The sequence below is a fragment of the Anopheles bellator genome, chromosome 2, assembly GCF_943735745.2.
Source record: "Anopheles bellator chromosome 2, idAnoBellAS_SP24_06.2, whole genome shotgun sequence".
NCBI lineage: Eukaryota > Metazoa > Arthropoda > Insecta > Diptera > Culicidae > Anopheles > Anopheles bellator.
In genome coordinates, this window is record NC_071286.1 from 23,466,256 (window position 1) to 23,488,897 (window position 22,642).

The following is a 22,642-nucleotide window of genomic DNA, read 5'->3' on the forward strand; positions in this document are numbered from 1 at the left end:
AGAAGTCGCTGCAGAACACTGCATCCAATCGGAACGGAAACAATATGACATGTTGGCATCCTGTCAATGTCTCACATTAACATTTTTTTCAACTAAATTTAGGCACATTTCAAATTTGAAATTTAATTTTCTTCCATCCTTCGGAACCGCAGTGAATCATAGTGATCTGCACAATGACGAGACATTAGAGCCCGGGCTCATCTAGTTTATCATTTGCCCGCGCACGGGACCGTCAACTTCCTGTTCTTTTTTCCTTGCATATTTGGATGAAATCTATCATTTTACGAATCCGTACCGCTGGGCGCAAGCAAGAGGCTAATTTGTATCACATGAGAATGGGGAAATTATATGATCCGCTTCCTGGCAGTTCAGCCGTAGCATTGTCATAAGAAACTCTTTCCTTGCGTTCTTTTTGTTATGATCATCATCATAGAAATTTCGCAAGAAACTTCAAATTTTATCAAATCCCGAAATGCTAATCCCGATAAATAAACAGAAATTGATCTAACGTAGTGTAGCGACAAATAAGGTCATTTTGTGCACGCTAGTCAAATAAGTCCTCCGGACACAGTTCGTCGCGCTGGATCGCGCTGGCGTTGCGCGCGCGGTCCTTCTTTTTCCATTATGTGCACATGAAATGCCTACCGATTGACAAACTAAATGTTTCAATTTCATGGTGCCAATCAACGACAAATCAGCAAAGGTTATGGCGCAACGGGCGGTGAAGCTTTTCGGTATTGGAAAAATGGACACAGCGCAAAGTTTGGGATCCAAAACGTGCCCTCGTTCGTCGACTGGTTTTCCTGGGACCTAGAAATTATGGTACGAAAAGAAAAACAAAACCGACAAACAAATTTGTGCCACGTTGGCACAGTTTGCAACATTTTCTCCATTATCGTGTATCGCGGCTGTCAGGTGGTAGTGCATAGTCAAGACACGACGGCCCATCTGGCTACCTGCGCTCTGGCCTTCCATTCTGCTACATGCAATAATTGTTTTCCGCTGTGCCGTTCATCATTTTAGAATATAATCCCTCGTCGGTCGCCAGTGCGAACGTGTCCCTGGCGGGTGATACTAAATCAAATCTGACCCCGTTCCTGTAGTGCCTCCGGGACTACTTAGCTGCAACCATGTGCAGTTACGTGTTGGAAGAACGGCCACACAACACATCGAGATTCTGCACACCCAAATCGCACGCCATTGACCCCGTTCAAACGACGGCCGGGAGTCCCGACATGTTGCAATCCGTGGTTCCGCGCATCGTTAGCCGGCGTCACTTTCGTTTGATAACCTTTTACGATCGTCCGGAGGCTCCTTGTACACAGGGCGGCAATAAAATATGAACCAGCTTAATCAGTGGCCCATATGGCTCCGGCCCACACACGGAAGCACTACGATGCATGCGGGCCATTTGCACCACTACGAAGCATACGAAACGTTCCAGTGGTCGCAGCACCGCACAGAACGCCAGTTGCGGACTCCACCACAGAGAGCTCACTTCACTGGCACATGAAGTAGCGTGCCCAGGAGTCATTATCGTTCGCAACTTGCCTGCCAACGTGCGGTCGAATGGCCACGAAGAACTCAGCGGCCAAAAAGTGACTTCATCTTTCGTGAAAATTAGAACACATGCGACCGACCCGTGCTAGTGGGGACACATGGCAACTTTTTTAACATTTTGGGGTCAGTTTGAAACAATCGCCCCAAAGGCTCTGTAGTGATGATCGACAGAGTGTTTCAAGCAGAGATGAAAAAAAAAGGATAGAAAAACCCGAAGTATGTTTGTCAGTGGAATTCCTTTTTGTCAGAAGGCAACCATTCTTGACACTGAGAAACCACTGGGGAACCGCATTTTCTACTCTCTTCTTCATGGACTGACAGGAAGGAGAAGGTCTTTGCATTTACATAATTTCCCCAGAGCGTTGGATAGTTTCTTGTGCATAAAACGAACGCTGGTTACGATGCAAAATATGACATATCCTGCCCTCGGTCACCTCCGATTGCCTCATGAGCACATTTCGCAAATTAATAGTCTACTAACCCGTGGCAAATGGCAACATATTGCTTTCCCATGACGCGTATTTATGAAGAGAGAGCACGCCAGTTGCTATTCGACCACGACGCATTCCCGTGGGCAACAGTAAGAAATGAAATAAAACTGAAATCGCACAGCCAACGGTAGTACCACGCCGGGCAAGTATTGCCGTGCCGCCACAACCACGAGCCTCAAAACTCTACCACGGGTTCGTGATGGCAGATTTCGTGTCATCGTGTGACTTGACTCACAAAACACGCCGCTCGTGGAAAGGGTGAGCCTTCGGTCCGCGGACCGTTCATCGTGACTAATTAAATGGTGGTTAGAAGTTTGACAGTTGTTTTCAATTTTTGTTTTTCTTTCCGCCCGCAGTTTATTTGATTGGCCAGCTGGGTAAGCCTTTTTGGCCATCGTAATTGGAGAGGAGAAAATGGGATTGACTCCCTCATGACTGGCGCTCTGGACAAGGTACCGGGCACAGGCTGTGAATACCTGGTTCGGCTACCCAGTTGAGGGAGTTGACGATGCGAAAATGATTACACGGTGCGGAACAACGGAACGGTCCCTGTTGCACTACTATTTGCCTAATCACCAACTAATCAGCCTTGCGAAAATATACTTTACAGCAGTGGCGTCGGGAGACACGAGATTAAAATTAAATTAATTCACTGTGTACATTCTCTGGTTCATAATTGGCATCTTTTCCATCCTTATCGCGATCCTACTCAGAACGTTACGCAGTGGCGCTTAATCGGCTTGATACCCGTTGTGTTTACTGAAGTTTTTTTTATCAACACGTAGCTTAAAGCATAAATTTTCTCGCTTGGTTTTGATTTATAATTTGTGTTTTATTTCAAATTGTAAAACGCGTATTAACAACGGGCCCCAACTCGCGAATTGGCGCGAGGAAGCACCTAGAAATAACAAACCAGTACAATAATGTTTTGGGTAATGCTGAAGCACTACATGAATAAGGTTTAAAATATCACTATTACATACTTGTTATGTACATATTTGTTTTTAATTTCTAAAAATGTATCCAAATATCTCGCAGTAATACCAAGCAACAACACTAACAACCTACTCTACTGTTATTATTTTAATGGAACTCGGTTAACCGTTTGTATTGTAATTCAACACTGGTCCAAAAAGCGTCTGCCGCACACTTGTGGCGGCAACAGGCCTGGCAGTGTCGTTCACAAGAAAGTGGCGCTATCTCTTGCTATTTAGTTACCGCAGCACTAACGTTTGCATCTCGAATAATATTTATCAACAGGCGCACCATTATCCCCACCACACACGGCACGCGCCGCACAAGAGAAATGTGGTTTGTTTAAACATCGTGCTTCATCGCATCATCTTGCACGTGGTTCATCTCTTTTTTCAAATTGACCCCTCGGTCAAAATACCTAGTCTACACAAAATAATGTTGTTATTTAAATAAAAAAGAAGTAGAAGTGTACACATAGGGATTTAGCACTCATTGATCGATGGTTGTTGATTTAAACTAATATCAGCAACATAAGGAACTGAAATTTCCATCGTTTGTTGTTCAGCAAAAGTCACACATTTAATATTCGCATTAACAAAGACTAGAGTCCAGTGAACCAAGCCAGTCAATACTATAAAATAAATAAACTTCATAAGTAAAGAAAAAAAGAAAAATGCACTTAACTTGCTGATGAGTGCTGATGATGAACTGGAGGTTCTGGTTTCGTGGGAACAAAAAGACTCCCTTGGTCACAGTTTTAGATGCGACTAAAGCTGCCAGATTTCGTAGCAAAGTTTACTTTGGCTTAATCACCGTTGCCGCGGAAATGATCATTTTTTACGATTCACACTATATTCAGTCTGTATCTCTTCTGAATATAGTTCTCTAACCCCTAGGAACCATTGTGCTTGCTAGCCATCCGTTCATCGTATAGCCGTCGCCGAAGTGTAGTCAGCTGTGACCTGCGCAGGTTACCCGGCACTTTGAAGATGCTCTTGATGAACTCGTGACAGTCCATCAGGACGGGCGATTTTTCCAGCGATCGAAACAAACCAATCAACGTGGAGATATCGTCCGTGGCCAGTATCTCTTGCCGGAGCCGTACCACTGCCGTCAGCCCGACACGAAGCAGAATTTTGTTACCCTCGAGAAACAGACAGTCCCATATCCGGAGGACGGTTTCGGTCGGTACGACTTCGGCGTACAGGCAGATAAACCACTTGGTAGCTATCACAGGCCAGGGCAGCCCTGGAGGAAACAGAGATCATTGGCATTGGTGAACCATTGCTTTTAAACCCGAGAACCTACCTAAGTCGAAGATATGGCGGTGGACATCCGGCACACGTTGTTTGATCAGTTCACTCAGTACATCGATATCCGTGATTAGGTTGTCCATCGTTTTTGTGTGATACAATGGGACAATGTTTTCGACTATTACTTTGAGCAGCCAAAACGTAGATTCTTCGTTCTTCGTTACGATTAGCAGCAGTCCTAAAAGAACAGATGGCAATAGTAAATATACCACATATAGAGCGCCGAGGAAAGGTGGCCAACCTGCGATGTAATTTAAACCTTGACAGTAGCCAACTGTTCGATTCTCATGCGCGAATGCAATCAACGCATTGTAGAGACCCAGTTTGTACTGCTCGAAGTGAATGTTGTCCGGGAACGTCCGTGGGAGATCAAGCTTTATTTGATCGGCTGGAAAAAAAGAACAATGATTCATTTGTGGCCAAGACCATTTCAGAACACATTCTTACAGATTTCTTGATCGAACTCGTACGTCAGCAGTGTTTGATAGAGGGTTGGCTGTTGTTGCTGTAGCTTTAACGCACCAGACGTTTTCATCCACACTTCCTCCCGCATCGGACCGGGAACGCCTTTCCGGACGAAGCGCTTAAGTTTGCTCTGGTTTTTCGTCATATCTTCGCTTTTCACGAACTTTTGCCACCTCATACTGCGCGACGTCAGTACCGCCAAGTAGCTTGACATAATATTTTCGTACGATTGGTAGTCGAAATCCGGTTCCCGCCGAAACCCGTACTCATCGACATCGCTAATTGAAAAGAGAAAAAAGAACAATAATTAAAAAAAGAAACTGTTTCCGCCCGGGTTCGAACCGGGGACCTTCTGCGTGTGAAGCAGACGTGATAACCACTACACTACGGAAACTAACAACCAATGCGTTGGAAAAAGCACTACAGAAAACGCACAAGTAATTGTGGAAGTAATTGTGCATCACAAACCAATTGTTTTACGCTTTCTGGCAAAAGGTTGAAGCATAATCGTTTCCAGTGGATGCACGCTAGATTCCGGGGTGATATGTAACCTTATGCAATCAAGCCATTGTTGGCCGTTTCCATTGTTTACGATAAGAAAACTATGCCGGCGAGTGAAAAACCATGTAACATGGCACGTTTTTATCAGCACGCTAAAGGCACGCGCTGCGAGCACATCGACTGACACCCACGCTGGAAACCAAATTGGTCATAAAAAAATGTCGCACCACAAATGGGGTGATAAAAAACAAAGTAGCAAAGCATTCTGGGCCGATGCGCATAACATTAGGGAAAGCTAGAAACGTAGAATTTATATTTTGCAAACGAAACGCATGCGGTGACTCACCTGAATTTTGAAACTGCCATAGTGTTTCTTCCACACGGTACCAACCTAACTGCACTTTAAGAAACTCTTAAAATCACGTTTCACAGGACCAGGACTAGAACTTCAATCCGAAAAAGCGGTACTGTTACTATTTCGATGCAAAGGTTGTTATCGCGCACATCCTGATTCTAGTATCGATCATCAGCTGATCAGTTGATAACAACAGTTGATAACACGGGTGGTTTGTGGCCTCCAGCATTCTTCTGCTTAACAAACAAATCACACTCAAGAGTGTGTTTTTTTCTTTCTTATTACACTCTCCATTTACAGCCTATGCAGACTGCTTACGAAATGTAAACCGCCCCGGCACGGGTAGGCCGATAAATGGAATTGCAGAACAACTGAAATTGCAGAACTGCAGATTTGTAAACACACAAATTCCGACAGCTGCTCCTGACAACTGAATTCGAGTAGATGATACAATGTCGCAGTTCGAGCAGCCGCAGGAGCAGTCGAGCACTTCTGCAATTATTTTACTGTGCAATTGTTTTTTTACAACAGTACAGATTGTTTTCTCCAATGACCCATGATTTGATTCTCTTTTCATGAGAAATCGGACAGAAATTGCCATTTCAAACGGATCGGTTACATTTTCGGTCGTGTCGAGCGTAGTGTTTCTGTTTTCTGACAGAGGGCGCAGCTGGAATGCGGGAGAGAGAGAAAGGGATCAGTGTGAGAGAAAGGGATTGCATCAGCTGCGAGCGTACGTGTCAGACAGTGTTTTGGTATTTGGTATGTGATGATGCGGGCGTCGAAAATGTAAAGTTCAGACGAAACGTGCTCTTCGTTGAAATTAATTTAATTAAAGGACATACCGGCAATCAGAGAGCAACACTGGAACTTGAAGACACAAGTGAGGAAAGATCTCGTTTATGATGGAAGCGCTGTATCTCCAGACCAACGGCCTTATTCAGGAAACGCAACAATGCTTCCAACGTCTCAGCGATACTCGTGCCGATGCCGAAGAAATCGCACACGACATCGAGATGAAGATTATGGCCGCTAATGGGTATGAAAATCTAGTATGGCACCGTTGGGAAACTTATCGATACCTATTTCTCTTCGCAGCAACTGTGATCGGTTGGATGTGCTGCTGTTTAAAGTGCCCGTTGCGCAGCGACAGAACGCTAAGATGCGCGTAGATCAACTCAAGTACGATATTCGGCATCTACACGCCGCCTTAAAAATGTTTCACGAGAAACGGCAACGCCGGGCGACGGAGCTCGCAGAGCGGGAAAGTTTGCTGAGCAAACGGTTCACCGCCAATAGCGACACGACATCGATTGACATCGATTATTCCCTGCAGCATCATAATTCCATGCAAAATGCGCACCAAGGGGTCGACGAAATGCTTTGGACGGGCTCGAACGTTCTGGACGGTCTACGGTCGCAGCGCGAAACTTTGAAAGGGGCTCGTAAACGAATCCTGGACATCGGAAACACGCTCGGATTGTCGAATCAAACCATGAAGATGATCGAACGAAGACTGGTGGAGGACAAGTATTTCTTGTACGGGGGAATGTTCGTGACGACGGCTATTATTGTTTTAGTAATTTATTTTTTGGTACTTTAGCGACGGAATACAAAACACTCGCTTCGCTGTTACACCTTGGCTCTGTGAAATTGTGCATTTATTTTTTGAGATTGTTCACTAGAAAACTAGCATTTCATCTTCACTTCCATCTGTTTCATCATCAGGCCTCACGAAGGTTGGCCACTTGGATAACGCTTCAGTTTCCTGATTTGTCAGAGTTTGCTGTAAAGAATCTTCTCTTGCAACAATAGGACAAAAATCGATCCTGTTGCTGGATGTTGCGTTAGCTTCGCTGTAAATGGGCCGCTTGGCGAAGTTCATAAGGGGACTCGTACATTCGTTTGAATGCTTTCGCTTGATTGCCCGGCAAAACGATTTCGCGTCTCGAGAAGCGCTACCTTCTCCAATTTGATTCATTTTTCTGCATTCTTGGCTTGACAGAGGCGAAACAGAAGGTTTGCTGAGGCCTTGTTTGAGGGTTTGTTTGCGATGAAAGTGTAAAAGGGGTTGATGTTGCTGAAAGCTGTCTGCCTGTACCGATAGCGAATGGTTTGTGGAACCGTTTCTGCTCTCCAATATTTTTTCATTGCCTGCATTCTGATCAAATCTTTGCGCGACGGTAGCTTTCAAAGGCAAAGCCTCAAACACATCTCTTTTAAGGGTGGGTGCTTGTCTTCCAGTACTTTGGCAAATGGTCCAATTGTCATTTTTCGGCGCCGTGGCTATTCTGGAAACAACGTTCCTTCGTTCGCGAATAAACGCATCATCCGGACAATTTATATCGGGGTCACCATACAGCATATCATCGCTGTTTTCATTTTCAGTCTTTCCAGCGAATGTGTCCCATTTGGAAGGTTTTCCTTTAAGTTCATCGGTTGGTCCGACAACACACAATTCGCTTTCTTCTGCCACTGCCAATGAGACGGACGGTTCAGGAAGCTGAATAGCACCACTCAGTACGAGCCGAAGCGTTTCCTGTTCCCGTTGCTCGGTGATGATGTTCTGAGCTTCTAACTTCTGCACAATGGAGCGACAATCCTTGCCGGCACCACGGTAAAATTCCCTCGCCAACGATTGTTTCACGCCGCACACTTTGCACGACCATTTGTTGACTTTTTTGACGATATCCACCTGCGTAATGAAATGAAAACTTTTCTATTGTTATTCGATAAGAACAGTACTTAAATAAAACACACACCTGATATTTCAAGCACTGGACGCAACGGACAACGCGCAATTCTTGCGGCATTTTCGCGACACACTGTTGCTTTGTTTACCAAGAAACTGTCTTCATTCGATTCAAATGAGCGCGGCAGACGCACAGCGACAACCAGATCTAAAGAAACTATTTCATAGAAGGCAGAAGCTCTGCATCAAAAACTTTTGATAAACTAATGATAAACACAGCATTATTACAAAGTTTCCTACTTTACTCTTTCCACCGGTATTCTATCACGAGCAACACCGAAACAAAACACAGGGTGGTCCTTCAGCACCATTTGACAGCCGATTTCGCGTCTTTCGAGCGACAGTTTTTTTTTTGTTTTGATAATTCAATGTGGGGGTCCGTGAGCCTTGCGGTACAACTTCGCGAAACCGGGAGCGATGGAAAGCGCGGAGCCAAGCGGTAAAGGGCGGCATTGGCTAAACGGACACAACGCGGAAAGTGCGGAAAAGCGGAAGTGCGAAATCCCCCCGGCTCCACCGTGTGTTCGCTTTCCTCGAAAACTATGCCTTTAAAGTAGGCCCCGTCAGACATTGCGCACGCTTCCGTTTCACAACGCACGCACACACGTACACGGGGCGCGGAACACATCCGAGTTTGTTCTCTCGCTCGTCAACCCGCAGTAAGTTGCGGTCAAACTGCGTTGCAAACCAGCTGCGGATGGTCTTTTTTCAATTGTCCGCCGCTAAACAGTAAACTGACCAGCGCGAAAACGGCAGTAAGGGCGCGTCGTTTTGCCGTGCGTTACTCGTTTGTCTACTGTGAACGTCCAGCGAATAGGAGGAATAGCTCGCTGCGATAGTGAATTGGTTGTGTTGCAAGTGAGACGTGTCTCGTTGTTCTTTGGGAAGTTTGTACAAAAGTGTTTAACCTTCGTGTCCAGATTGTGAAAAAATGCTAGGAATATAGCAACCGGTAGTGTGTGTCTGCAGCCGGAAGCAAAAGTTTTACCAAATCAGGCAAAGCGCATCGACAAATGTTGACGGCACCGGGGGGCCATTGTAATATGGAGTGTGAAATTCCGCAAAATTGAATCTTGTGACAGGATTCGCCGTGAAAGTTCCAGAACGTGACCCACCAATCCCAAGAACGGAGGTGATCCCCTTTTCTCGGCCCAAACCCATAGAATTGGATGACCGACAGGTCCTCCGCCGGGTGATCACAGTAGACAACGACGCCTTCCATCGCCAAGCTGGATAATTCCATCGTCAACCGGTATCTCAGCGCAGCGGACGACGAGTTCGTGTATTTTTTGGATCTGGACATCCGGCGGTTCATTGAGCGGGCCAACCCGAAGGCGTAAGTGAGAATTGCAAGAATTGCGGCTACCACTTTTCATTACGTTTCATCAAAACTGCTTTCGAGCTGATGATGCGCTCCAGTCCGGGGGGCAACTTCCTTTCCGCGGGAGCTTCGCAGCTAGAGCCGCGAGCCAACAACAAAAGGGTTGAGCCGCGAAATCAACCGCTATCTCTTTCCCTATCCGCCCGACTGCTGCTGACCCAGAACTCCCCGTGTTACGGAGCGAGGCTGGGGAGGCGTGCAGCTAACGGGACATTTCTCCTCCGTGCCAAGGGTACCTGTTTGCTTTGGCGTTTGCGTTCCTTGTCAGAAACTGAGAAGATAAGTGTTATGTTCTTAAACTGAATGCTTTTATTTGTCGGAGCCAAGAATATTTAGTCTCAGAGTTAAGCTAATATTACTAAGAACGATAAAGACTGCGTAAAGTACTCTGTGTTATTATTTTTCCATTTTTTTATTCACAGCAGCAGTGAACATTGAGTTCGAAATTGATTAAAAACAATTTTGGTATGTCAAATCAGCGAAAGGTATTGCTAGTAGCACCATTTTGGCTCCAACGGCCATTACATTTTTATCTGGCCATTGAACACTGCGCCTGTAAAGTGGAACCCAAGAAACCCTTCTCGGTAAAAAATGCACTCCCCTTGCGGGTGAGTATTGGATCTGATTACCGCCGTGGCCATCAATTTATAGTGCCCAGCCCCCCTCCGCGGGACACGTTCAACCATTTTGTGCAACTACTTCTTCATCCGGCAAATTACAGCAACAAAAAATGGTACATAATCGGTATGAATTGGTGAAATTTTTATCATTTCAGCCAAAAAACGAGTAGAATTGATAGATCGAGTGAAAATCGAATATAAGTGGTGTATAATTTGATCCAAATTCGCACGATTATCGCCAGCTCAATCGGGTGACACAGATGGTTGCAAATCATTGTTAAAAATGTGGATCAATCTTCCATTTGAACGATTAAGTCGAAACGAACAATGTACAGGAAACAAGTATGTTGTAATTACTTTCCGTTTCTGATCTTTTGATGGCTCGAGTGTGATCTGCAAGTGTGATCGGATCATACTAAATAGCCTCACAAAGATAAGATTTTGTGCTACAGTTAATGTGCGAAACGGTACATATTTAACCTAAAAGATGTTAAACAAAACTTTCATTTCTATTTTAAAATGTTGGCCAACATTCCGACGGACCAATGGATTATTTATTCAGGCTGTTTGTTCCGAGGCAGCCAGAGACCTACTTCTTCGTATTAGCTGGAAAACCTAGCATAGGCCAAAAGAATGTGAAGCATTTTAGCGTATGGCCGCTTAATGCGAATACCGAACGCAAACTGTTTGTGCAACATCTCAGAACCGTCTTCGCACATTTGTTTTTCTACTTACGTCTAGGAATCTCAGCACTATTTTTGTTGCTGGATGCACGTTTTGAACGATGCCCGCACCAGAAACAGATTCCGGTAAATATTTATGTTGACCACATGGCGAAATTGTGGAAATGTAGCGTGGCATTCACTTGGAACAAATTCATGTTTTGCTCCATGAGGTCATTGTTGTACACCCAAAATTAGTTCGATTCACCACTCGAATCGCAACGCAGCACCTCCTGAAGATTTTTAATTAGGTGCTGAAGGAGTGGAACCGCTTCTTGCCGTTTTGGGTGAGTTGCGTTTGTTTGGAGCGGCAGAGGAAGATTACGTTTACTCTGCCCCCAAAAGCTCCCCCCAACCAAGCAAAAAGAAAGGTGGCAATTATGGGCGAAAAACAGCGATGCCAGATGATTAATAGGGCGCCGTTCGACCGAGCATAGGCGCTGGGGACCAAAAGGAATGTCTACGACCCGGTTTTGCTCTTGGGTTTGGTTTGGTTGTTAAGGGTTTGGGGTTTTTTGTTTAACATTTAACCAACTGGTTTGCCATATTTTACAGTTCGTTTCATTTAATTTGACCATTCCTATTGCCTCACTCTTCCAATTCTAGTTGAAAACACGCACATCCCCAAAATAAATGAAACCGTCGGTCTTTAATTTCCGTTCGTTTTGTTTCCTTTTTATCTGCCAGTGTCCTGATTTTTCCACCATTCAACAATTATCGTCGGTTCCTGATCCACAAGGTGTGCGCCAGCAAAGCCTTCGCCCAGCATGATGTCGTGACTTTTTCCATCGGCGTCGGCACCGAGCGCCGAACTGTCGTCTGCTTTCGACATCAACTGCTGCAGGACGTTAAATCGACCTCCGATAAAAGGTATGTCATCGTTGGGACTCCATAAAAGGGACATTGAGCGAACGCCTGTTTCCTTTCTCTGGCGACCAGAATGACCGTTTTGCGTGCGCAATAATGTGTTTATTACAATGAACTCGGCCCGGGAGCGCTGCGAAGGATGCCCTTATGTGATGTGCGTTTTTGTGGAAGGCCACAAAAATTATTAATTATTTTGATGGGCTGTCAGGCGAAGGAACACCCTAACCCTACGCATTCGATGACAGAATGCAATGGTCCAATTTGTGAGAAACTTTTTACTGTTTCGTTTGTTTCAAACTCAAAAAATCCGTAAGTAAATTTCTCGTAATGCTCGCATGAGCAATATTGTTTATAAGTCATTTTGACCACTAGTTCCATCACTAGTTCCACGACACCCACGTGTATTGTTTGGTTACATTAACATAATGGACATCTCTAACGCTAGGTGAAGGACAACTTCAATGTGATTAAAGTCAATGGCCTTCAACTACACCCATCTACCTACCAGCTGTTTAGCATTCTTGTCTCGCACTGTGCCTATGTCACGACACGCGCTTTTGTTCTATTTTTAGGGAACATGACATTAACCGTCGGCTTGGCGTATTTTAACATGAACTCACTGGCCGAAGGTTAGCATCTGTGATTACTGCAGTAGATTTAGGCAATGTTCGGGAACTCGAGCTGGCTGACGAAAAAGGGCCATAACGTATGAGAGGCAAAGAAAACGATTTATGCATCGCTCTCTCCTCTAATAATCGCCAGTCGAGGGGCAAGTTACCATAATTTCACGTGACAATAAATTGAAGCGTATTTATTAAGTGCATGGGTTTTGCACTCGTGCCTACAAGTTGAGCACCTTTCACGGTTTCCGACGCCGGAACCTATTTTTAAACCATCCAACGGGGGTTTTTGCTTCGTTCTTAAATCCCCCACGTTGGCGTGCGCTACGCAGATGCAGGGTCACATCTTGGCGGGATGCGCTTGCGCCTTACGCAGCATGCTTGCCAACTTTACACGCTGGCGCGGTGTGCAATAACGGGCATCATCTTCTGTCTGTCTGGCAACGGTTTCGACTGAAGATCGTCGTGAAGAATGCCGCATGAGTCACCGCCGCTACTAATAAGCGGAACCTACGGCGATTTTTTTTGTGTCCAAACAAATTTGTGCTCCTGTGAGCAATGTTTTTATATAAAGCTCGCCGGTTCTGGGGTTAGTGTTCGGAGAATTAATGTCCAATAGTTTCTTATTTTCGTTTCGATTTTCATTTCGTTTCGTTTATGCGTGTTGAACCTGGCTACAACGATATCAGCTTCGAAGAATCGGGCAAAGGAGGCTCCACCGTTGCAGCACATCCGCAGTTCACTAGTTGGCGCAGTTCAACGACACCACCGACTGGTACGACTACCAGCATTACCACCAGCAGTCACGCTTCGGCAGCAGCCAGCTGCACCAGCAGCGGGAGCCACGGCGGTGCGGCCACCGGGTGGAGACGTGAAAACCGTGACACAGTGTCGGTGGGCGCAGCCTGTGCTCCCGACAAAATGGGTACGGATGGGTTACCGTGTGTCCCTCCAACCGGTCAGCATCAGCAGACAAACTATCAGCACAATCATGCGAATGCTTCCAGCCGGCAGCCTCAGTACACGATCGGTGCCGGTTTCGGTGCGATCGGTGAATCATTAAAAGGTAAGATAAGTGTGGCCATATTTAATTGAAATGTTTGGTAAATTTTAAGTTTAAACTAACTAGAACCTAGAACATTTACGATTGAATGGAAAAGTTCGAAAGAGGAATGAATGAGAAGTTCGTCTAATGATCGATATTATGCTTGCTATTATAAAATATAATTATGATGTGACTGCAGTTACGTATGAAAGCTGTATGGTGAATAACAGCTAAAAGGCCGTTACAGAGTCTACCAGGCTTTACTAGTTGCATCGGAAGGCCTGCATATTACAATACAGGTCAAAGTTTTATCATTCTTCTTGGTGCTTAGTAAATTGCTATTTCTAACTACAAGTGGATTTTAGGGAAGCTAATCGTTAGACGATATGTTGGTGTGCATCGATTTCGGTACATAAATCCAATCCTAAGAAGCGAATTTGGCGAAGGCACGTACCAAATGGAGTTATTTCTGCTCTCATTTTCACACTCTCGCCCATGATGCAATTTTGGTTTTGTGGGATCCGTAACAGTACAGCGTGTGGTGGAGTCGGTTACACAGTTCCATATGCTACGGTTATGTGTTGCTATGCTTTCAAGGGACGGGTGGTGCACACCTTGCAACAAATTGGTAGCAAATTGGGCCTCCATCATTAGCAGATATCCACCCTATCGTGAAGTATAAGTGCAAAGAATTGTTGCAACGAACGAGGAAATTTAATTTGATTGGGTTTTATGGAGGCAAATCAACGGCTTCATCATTCTGGAGTAGTATTTTCGTTGTGATTGCCAGTCGTTTGTTGTTGATCCCCCCGTGTTGCTGGGAAAGTAAGGGGTTTTTCTAATAAACAACATCGGTAACATTTTATTTTTGAATTGACCACTTTTCCCCTCGATTTGGGCCGGTTAGCGAATATTCAATTAAGATTCTTCCTCATTGCAAATGGCCCATTACCGGCATCTCCTGCCTTGACCAACGCCGGTAGCCACACGCATTTCAATCGATTCACACGGAACGTGCTCCGGTCTTCTGGTTGGCGGAAATTTCGGTTGCGCAAACTTTATTCAACGTGTTCCCGCATTGCATTTTTGCGTTTGATTGATCACGACAAGGTGGTGGCAGTTAGTGGTGGCGATGTGCCGCATTGTGAGGCCTCCACCAGCATGCTCCAGTTACCAAGGCGCCTCAACTGAACTTTGTAGCCAAAAGCATACATGATGGTAAATTGAGTTTTTTTTCTTTGTTTCGTTTACCGACTTTTTACCCTTTGAAAACATATTCATTTTGTTCGTAGCAAAACGATCATGAAACGATGTCATCCACACCACACCCGGCGACACAAAGTTTTGTTAATCATCAACGATATACAATTACAATTTCCAGCAATTCTATTTGTTGGGAAATCGTTTCATCACACTGGTTTTAATTTCGCAGTGTTCATTAGTGAGAGTACCATTACATTATTGAAAATTATGTTTAAGCTTTTCTCGAAAAGGTAATGCATATACTCGATCCCGCCTGAAGTCCGCGAATCAAAGGAAAGTCGGCTTAAGCAAAGTTGCAGCTGCAGAAAGTAATCACATTTTCTTGACCGGTCGGTCGTTGTTGCTGCTTGGCGCCTGGCGCAACCCAAAAACCTGGCTCCCCGGTCCACTGACAAGGCCTGTGAAGTGTGCCACACACTTCACACTACCGGTGTGCCGGGGCATCGTATTACGAGGCCTCAAACTTATTACGAAATATGCTTACTATAGCCTCCTTTCTCTCTCACTGCTGCCGCGACGTACCGTATCGGCCCCGGCTTCATCATGGGTTCGGGCAGCGCGCACGCTTTGGATTACAGCCGGTTTGCATAGCCAGTACTTGGGTCGCGAGTGCTTTGCGACCGGTTCTTTGGTATGGCATATCTGCACTTTGCCACTGTTTATTTTTTTCCTTCTTCAAGTCGTACCTTACTGCCCTTCTCCGGTTAGTCGTGGTGCATCCATTATGGCGTTATTATTTAATGTGTTTAAGATGAAGTTACCATAGCGTAATAGTACTATCTGGCATAACCAGAGGCTGCTTTCCTGTTTTTGTTTTCTAGCATGGCACTTATAGTCCCGTGGTTCCATATTTTCTCCTTAAGTTCGTTTATCAATCACAGCACGTGTTTTGTAATTTATTGTTCAAATTTGTCCGCGGTGAATAAGGCGAACAGTTGACAATCGACCTTTTACTCAAGCAGGCGCTGTAAACACGCGCCTACCGACAGCCGGAGTAGTGTGCGTGTACAGAACGGCCCAGTCGAGTGGTAGGGAGAGCCGCCCGACGATCGCGAAGGTGATTCAGGCGACCAGTCGTCGAGTTTGTTTCGAACGCGAGTTTGCTGTTGGTTGTGCGGTTCACTCACGTTCACTCGGTCGCCCAGCTAGTGGCTTGAAACCGAAAGTAAACTCGCAGTATATACGCGGTCGCGAAAGAACACCCCGCAGAGTTTCGTTACTTTGCCTGCTTTGTTTTTTCTCCTTTCGCGTAACGGGCAGCAGTTTCATCACTTTGCCATCGGCTGCGTTTTCGCGAAGGCTTTTCGCAACCCGTAGTGTGCGCTGTGGACGGCGACTGTGTAAAATTTGCGAGTGAAAAGCCAGTGCTGTGAAGTGAAGTTCAGTTGGTTCGCTGCTGTCGTTAATTGGCCGCCCATTGGCCACTTTTTAGTTGCAAAGAATCTTGCGTTCGCACGGTAAGCTGTTACGATGTGCGTTGTTTTTGCGTGCAATGAGAGCGAAGATTGTGTTCCGCGAATAGTTTCGCGAGGCGGTTGTAAAAACCCCGATTAATGTGCGATTTTCCGACAAGTATGAAATGAAAAAACTGCGTTTTATGTGCGTAATTTCAAGTGCTTCACATTCTGCGATTCTTTTCCGTTCCTGCTGTGTTGCTATCGCTGTGTGCGTGCTCTATCGAGCCCACGATGACAGAACGAAACTTTGCATCGGCGCACGATTGTCATGTGTCAAACGCCGAGTCCCGACTGCGTTTGTTTACCAACAAAGGAAGAAACCCTTTTTACTTTATTTCCTCTTCGATTTGTTTCACGACGTATCCGGTTCGATGCCGAGCCGAGGAGTTGGTAACATCCGATAATCGATTAATCTAAATGTCTGTTGCTGTGAACGGCACCGTGCTCTAGTCACGGAATATCGCCATAAAATAACCGGCTTCCCATGGTGAAGATCCTCGCCGCCAATTATCACATGCTCAGACACACAACGCTGGGCACCGTTGCTTCGTTAGCACCGGAAGCACTATTACGCTTGCGGTTAAACAATCGAAAATACTTCCCCAGGCGATGTGACGAGAAGCACTAAGGGCCTACTGTGTGCGACTTTGTGTTTCGTGCTCCAGTTGAAGGCAGTAATTGTGGCAATAGCAATAGATAGTAAAAGTAGCGATTCGAAGGGGGATAGTGGCAGTAAAACGGAAGCAATCAACGCTTTTGCCGCCGTGATTCTGCAGCCGGCGAATCGTGTGTGAAATTGTTTAGAAATGGTGGCTGCACACTTCCTCCCTCTTGTCCGCCTATCGTGTCGTGTCACGATGGAGCAGCAAAGCGCAAACCAAATCCGGAAGAACGCACCATCTCCACGTGAAAACGTGAATCGACCAGTAAGGGGGCAAAATTAAAAATCGGCGTTACTGGTTTACTCAGCCTCAGTGATGTAAAAATGGTTCACGAAGTTCGAAGCAATCTGTCCGGCGTTGGTGACAAACAGGTTTAAAGTCCAAGTCACGACCGTTTCGGTGGCGTCGTGAATGCTGCAAGTATTTGGGACGGTGCGAAAGTGGTCCAATGCATGTGTCGAAGGTATTATAAAACACCCGAAAAACAGGCTCGTCGCTGGCTGCTGTGACCTCCATTCCAATGACGACGGTGGCGGTGGGGCATCTTGGTTGGATGGTTGCGTAGGCCCACCTAACCACGCCGTCTGCGTCATACTTTCTCAGCATGAAAACGTTAGATTACAGCATCGTTTGACGTTAACTGCGGCACGCACAAACACACTGAGCATCGATTGCTCGTTGATGGCCACGGTGCAACGTTTTTTAGCTGATAACAACGCACTCGCATTGAGAAGAATATTAAGTGCACTAAAGTTATCGTGAGTTAGCCAAGGGACAAGCAATGAACTAGTGGAATTAAGTGATTGAACGGACTATTATTATGAGCGAAACTAATTTCGAATACATGAAACAAATATGGTACATCTCCCTAAACTATGGTACTCGAATGGGCCACAAAAAATGCACAAAAATCGTCAATAAGTAGTCATACACATAGCCAAGCACTTTACTTGCATTACTATTCCGATGACCGTTCAACTGTGGAGCGTTCGTTTGGCCTGGCCTGGCCGGCGGCAGTCAGAAAACGAAAGTGTTTTAAGGTCAACCGTTTGTATTGTATAATCGGTTTTTAGGTTAGTCATTTTTTCGCCTGCATTCGGCGGTCGTATTCCAAACCTTTTCCTTTTGCTTACCCATCTTTTATTCGCTCTCTTTCGCTTTTTGAAACGGCGTTGCCGGTGGCGGCGCCAGTTTTGCATCACGCTGCTCGACATCTTTATTCGCAACGACGCGAACCTGCAATTTCCGTTGCGAAAACGTAATATCCCGTGCATTCAGTGTAATAATTTTACCCGTGGTTTGATGCTAGGCGCCGCTTGGTTGCCTCACGATGAGCTGGGCCTAGTGACCTGATTATTTTTTTAGTTCACAAACAACATTTTACACAAGAGCTGAGTTTGAGTGAGGTTTTATTCCGCTCGTGTGTACCGGCAGTGTGCTAACGAAAATCAATCAAATGCTAGCTAGTAAGTAATGTTGAGTTTTAGAAAAGTGTTAGGTATGACGTCTATCAAAGGTGGCCAACGGGCCAACTAGGTAAGATTAGTATCATAACGATGTGACAATCCAATGTGTTCGCTCTTAATGTTCCTCAAGCATGCTGTGACACTAAAATGTGTTTAACATATCCAATGAAAGAGAGTGACACATATTTGGACCGGCATGGCGCACGTAGCTATGCCGCACGTAGTATGCGGAGTGTGCCACGGTCTGCGTTGAATTGCAAACAATAGTTGGCAAGGTCGCGTTGTTCCCTGCGGGGACTACCGACACCTTTTACACCGAAACGGAGCAATGGTGTTGTCGAACAGATTAAAGCAGCGGTCAAGTGAGGCCTTCGGCTGCGGCTTCGGCTGCGTATTATGCAAACGAAGACGATTGTTGCAAAAGAGTGACACATGAAATAAATGGCCAAGGTCAACGGACAGATTTACATATCGGTTATTGAACCTATGCTGAATTGATAGTGTTTGCGAGAAACAAGGTTTTATTTTAGAAATGATATTTGTTGATGTGAATTGATCAATTATAAAAAAAATGGAAAGAAATGGCAACAAATTGCTTTTTAAGTAAATGAGCGTTTTAATCTTATGTCAAGTTGCTCTCTATTTCACATTTACTTTTAGGTACGGGTCTATACGGGTGTGCTACATCACCGCCGAAATCTTCTACTGCTACGAGCATAAAATTCCCACCGTCGGTTGGCATTTATCGTCCACCGGCAGCCCGTCGAACGATAAAGCTTGCTGAAAGCGTCATCCAGCAACTAGCCCCACCGGCTGCCTGTGAAAACCCAACAGATTATGGTCATCATTTAGCATCCACTACGTCACTGCGGCAGCAGCCACCAGCACAAGTGCAGTGCGCTCCAAGCGACGGTGGTAATTGCTGTGCCGGTGCTGATAAGGCGTTACGCGAATCATCCACTGTCGGCACAAATTTATCGGATTCCAGAGAAGGCCACCCTTCGGTCCAAGGCGACGAACCGGTCAGTGAAACCGGTCCCACTTGCAAACATCGGACCGTTCAAGGGGACGGCGGTGACGGCGTGAGGTGCGAATCTCGACCACCGCAGACACTTAGCGACGACAGTCTAGGAAGTAGTGCTTCCGGCACCAGCATCACCTCTGCGTCCAGGTATGCACGGATAGGGCTTTTTGTGGAAATAAGGGCTCGCAACAACTTTTGGTGTCAATTGATGAAAGCGAATGTCGTGTCGTTTTCGGAAGAAGCAGCGGAAAACATGTTTTTTGAGCCACATGTCTTTTTCTGCGCTGGTTTACTTTTTATACTTCCGGCCTTTTCTGAAAGCAAACTCGAGGGGCAAGTTAACTGTCATAACGATTGTTTTACGGTGTTACTTTTTGTAGGAATAATCGTCCACACCGTGAACGACGACCGGATCGAGCCGTTTACATTCCGCGAGCTCGCCGCAGTCTAACAACACCGCCGATAACGACTTCGACTGGTGTCTCGGGTAGCGGTGGCGCTGCTGAGTCTAAGGTTTCTTCTACAATCACCTCAACATCGCCAACCGCTGCGACGTATAGTGTATCTCCTACGAAACGATCGTCGCGAACATCCTTGGACAGACCGCGACGCTCAGAAGTAGTTGCGACTGGTCTGACCTGTACGGAAACGGCAAAACCGAATCGAGATTGTGATGCTGCAGTGAGTGATGGTGGTGTGGCCATCCAGCAAGACCAGTATCAGTGCAAAGTGCCAGCATCTCTTCCCGAAAAGTCTATACAACTCTGTGATACTGTGATAGAAGGATTGTCGGTAGCTCCGGAATCGACGGGACGTAACCAAAGGTTTCTGAATTCGGTGGAGAAACTCAAACGTAGCCACAGTTTGGAGGAGCACGAACCGTACTTCGTGGCGCAAGGCGGCAACTGTGACCGTTTGCAAAGTCTTGCCGAACTTACGAACGGTTTACAACTAGCTCCCGGAAAGGTCGCGTCTCCCAGCGGTACCTGCAGTGGCGAGCTTCGGCAACCTTCACCCGAAGAGGAACTACACCAAAGACCTGCTATTTTAAATCTTAAATCGTTGGAGACGAGTGACACGATGCATCGAAACAATAATCGCAATCGTAACACGAAAAATGCTACCTCCATACAAACGCCACCATCGCCCGTTGCAACCAGCACCATGATCATAAACGATTCGGCGCATGCTGAGAGCGAAAAGTTCGATCGTGATGAGAAGGAATTGCGGCGTGCCTCGCAGGAGATCAATCGCAGCAATCGGCGCATCATGAAACAGTCCTTCAACTCGGATGTGCTGCAAATCGACGAACCCGAACCAGCCGGCCCTCGTATGACGGCGAAAAAGGTAGAAAAAGTTATTTCACCTACCATCAACGGAGCTGGAACACCGTCCGAGAATGGTGCATCGAATGATAAGCAAAGCGGGGCTGGTGGTACCAATGGTGAAGAAGAGGACGACTGGGAATCGATGTATGATGATAATGGTGACTGCTTGAACCCAAAAATGATTGACGAGCTTACTTCCGCCGTCGGCAGGGTAGCGATCGAAGTGCCACAGTCGGATTACAAGGTAATAGTTGTTTTATCTAAATTGCACTGCCAACAACACGAATAACCGAGATTATCGTTTTCTCTCTCTCTCTATCAAAGGCGTATCAAACAAAGCAAGCTGTGTTGAATGAGGAAGAGTTTCCGCACGTGCTGGAAGTGTCCTGTTTTCCGCCCGAGTTTAAAACACAGGACCTGATGATGCTTTTCTCGCAGTACAAAGAGTCCGGTTTTGATATTAAGTGGGTCGACGATACTCATGCGCTGGCCGTGTTCAGTAGTTCAAAAGTTGGTAAGTATCTTTCCAGCTAATTTTGCCGAAAATGATTCGCCCAATTTTATTAGAAAAATGTCATTTAAACATAGCTGCTGAAGTACTTGCCGCTGGTCACGCGTTCGCCCAGGTGAAACCGTTGGCCGAAGCGACGTCCGAATCGCGATCGAAGGCCCGCAAATGTGCCAGCTCGCTGCAACCCTACCGGCCTCGGCCAGTAACTTGTGCGGCGCTCGCGCGTCGGCTAGTAACCACCGCGCTAGGCGTGCGACTGAAGACGGCACCCGAAGAACGAGAAAACGAACGACGAGTTCTGCGTGAAGCCAAAGGTAATTTTGTGCACTGGGGTACGCCTGAACGTAAATTTCAAAGATCTTCGTCTTCGCAGAACGAAAGCTGCTTGCCGCCAAACAGCGCGACGAAGTCTGGGATAGTTAGTGATATACCATCGTGACGTGACTGCGAACTATCCGATCTGTTATAATGAATGATGCAGAGTTGCTGCCATACTGATCGCGGAAGATGCTAGGGCAAGGTTTTCGAAACGAGTTACACCCGCGGCAGGATTTGCAACGAGCGGAAGTGTAAAGTGCATTTTGTTTCATTCTATGGTACGCAAAACGAACAGTACAAGACACTGGGAGCAATCAATGAAATGGGAACGTTTACATAAGGATGAGGTTTTTTCAAGTTCTTTTGTTATGTTTCTTTTTAAAGTGTTTGTATGGTTACTGCCGAGTCAATGCGGCACGCGCAAATAACAGCAGTTAAGGCGCAACCAGAGAATGAATCTTCGACGGGGTTATACTTCACTCATCTTTGTTTACCTACTGAAATGGGTGAAGCACACTAGCAAATGAGAGTAGGATTATACACATAGAATAGATATACATATATTTAAAACCATGTATACACAATGTATTTAGTGGATCGCAAATTTAGCGGCCCATTTGTCACTGTGTTTCTTACTTTTATTTACAAAACGAAAGGGACAAGTTGCGATAGGATTGTGTAATAAAAATAAATTCAAAGAAAATGCCAAGAATAAAATGATTGTTACCTGGGCGCCACACTATGAGAAACTTGGAAAAAATGTATGGCAGGCCAAGAAACTATGAATCTTTTGCTAGAGTTCCGTGAGTTACTTTGAGTTGCTTTTGAGCGCCTTTTGTTTACGGGATATTTTCTCCTTTCGGGGGTATTTTTTTCAATTTGACAGTTTACGGCAAATTTCGGCAAATTTTTATTGCTTTCCAAAAATATGGCTAGTTTTTCTACA

General features: G+C 45.7%; 4 protein-coding genes and 1 non-coding gene across 5 annotated transcripts; 2 read left to right on the forward strand and 3 right to left on the reverse strand.

The window, feature by feature from the left end:
* Positions 1–2,971: 2,971 nt before the first annotated feature.
* LOC131210188 (growth hormone-regulated TBC protein 1-A) lies at positions 2,972–5,938 on the reverse strand. The gene is made up of 5 exons (XM_058203397.1): positions 5,652–5,938; positions 4,787–5,082; positions 4,581–4,727; positions 4,335–4,517; positions 2,972–4,274 (listed from the first exon to the last, which is right to left on the reverse strand). Exons 1-5 carry the CDS (start codon positions 5,669–5,671, stop codon positions 3,919–3,921), a joined length of 1,002 nt encoding a protein of 333 aa, XP_058059380.1. The 5' UTR covers positions 5,672–5,938; the 3' UTR covers positions 2,972–3,918.
* Trnav-cac (transfer RNA valine (anticodon CAC)) lies at positions 5,126–5,198 on the reverse strand. The gene has a single exon. It is a non-coding gene; the product is annotated as a tRNA-Val (tRNA).
* Positions 5,939–6,433: 495 nt separating the features above from the next.
* LOC131209120 (probable Golgi SNAP receptor complex member 2) lies at positions 6,434–7,295 on the forward strand. Its single transcript, XM_058202108.1, has 2 exons — positions 6,434–6,699; positions 6,759–7,295. Exons 1-2 carry the CDS (start codon positions 6,563–6,565, stop codon positions 7,261–7,263), a joined length of 642 nt encoding a protein of 213 aa, XP_058058091.1. The 5' UTR covers positions 6,434–6,562; the 3' UTR covers positions 7,264–7,295.
* Positions 7,235–8,741, reverse strand: LOC131209118 (uncharacterized). The gene is made up of 3 exons (XM_058202107.1): positions 8,653–8,741; positions 8,423–8,569; positions 7,235–8,355 (listed from the first exon to the last, which is right to left on the reverse strand). The coding sequence occupies exons 2-3, from the start codon at positions 8,471–8,473 to the stop codon at positions 7,342–7,344; spliced, it is 1,065 nt and encodes a 354-aa protein (XP_058058090.1). The 5' UTR covers positions 8,474–8,569; positions 8,653–8,741; the 3' UTR covers positions 7,235–7,341.
* A 4,538-nt stretch (positions 8,742–13,279) lies between these two features.
* LOC131207205 (uncharacterized) lies at positions 13,280–22,383 on the forward strand. The gene is made up of 6 exons (XM_058199816.1): positions 13,280–13,688; positions 19,176–19,686; positions 19,920–21,111; positions 21,192–21,381; positions 21,456–21,692; positions 21,752–22,383. The coding sequence occupies exons 1-6, from the start codon at positions 13,280–13,282 to the stop codon at positions 21,799–21,801; spliced, it is 2,589 nt and encodes an 862-aa protein (XP_058055799.1). The 3' UTR covers positions 21,802–22,383.
* Positions 22,384–22,642: the final 259 nt, after the last annotated feature.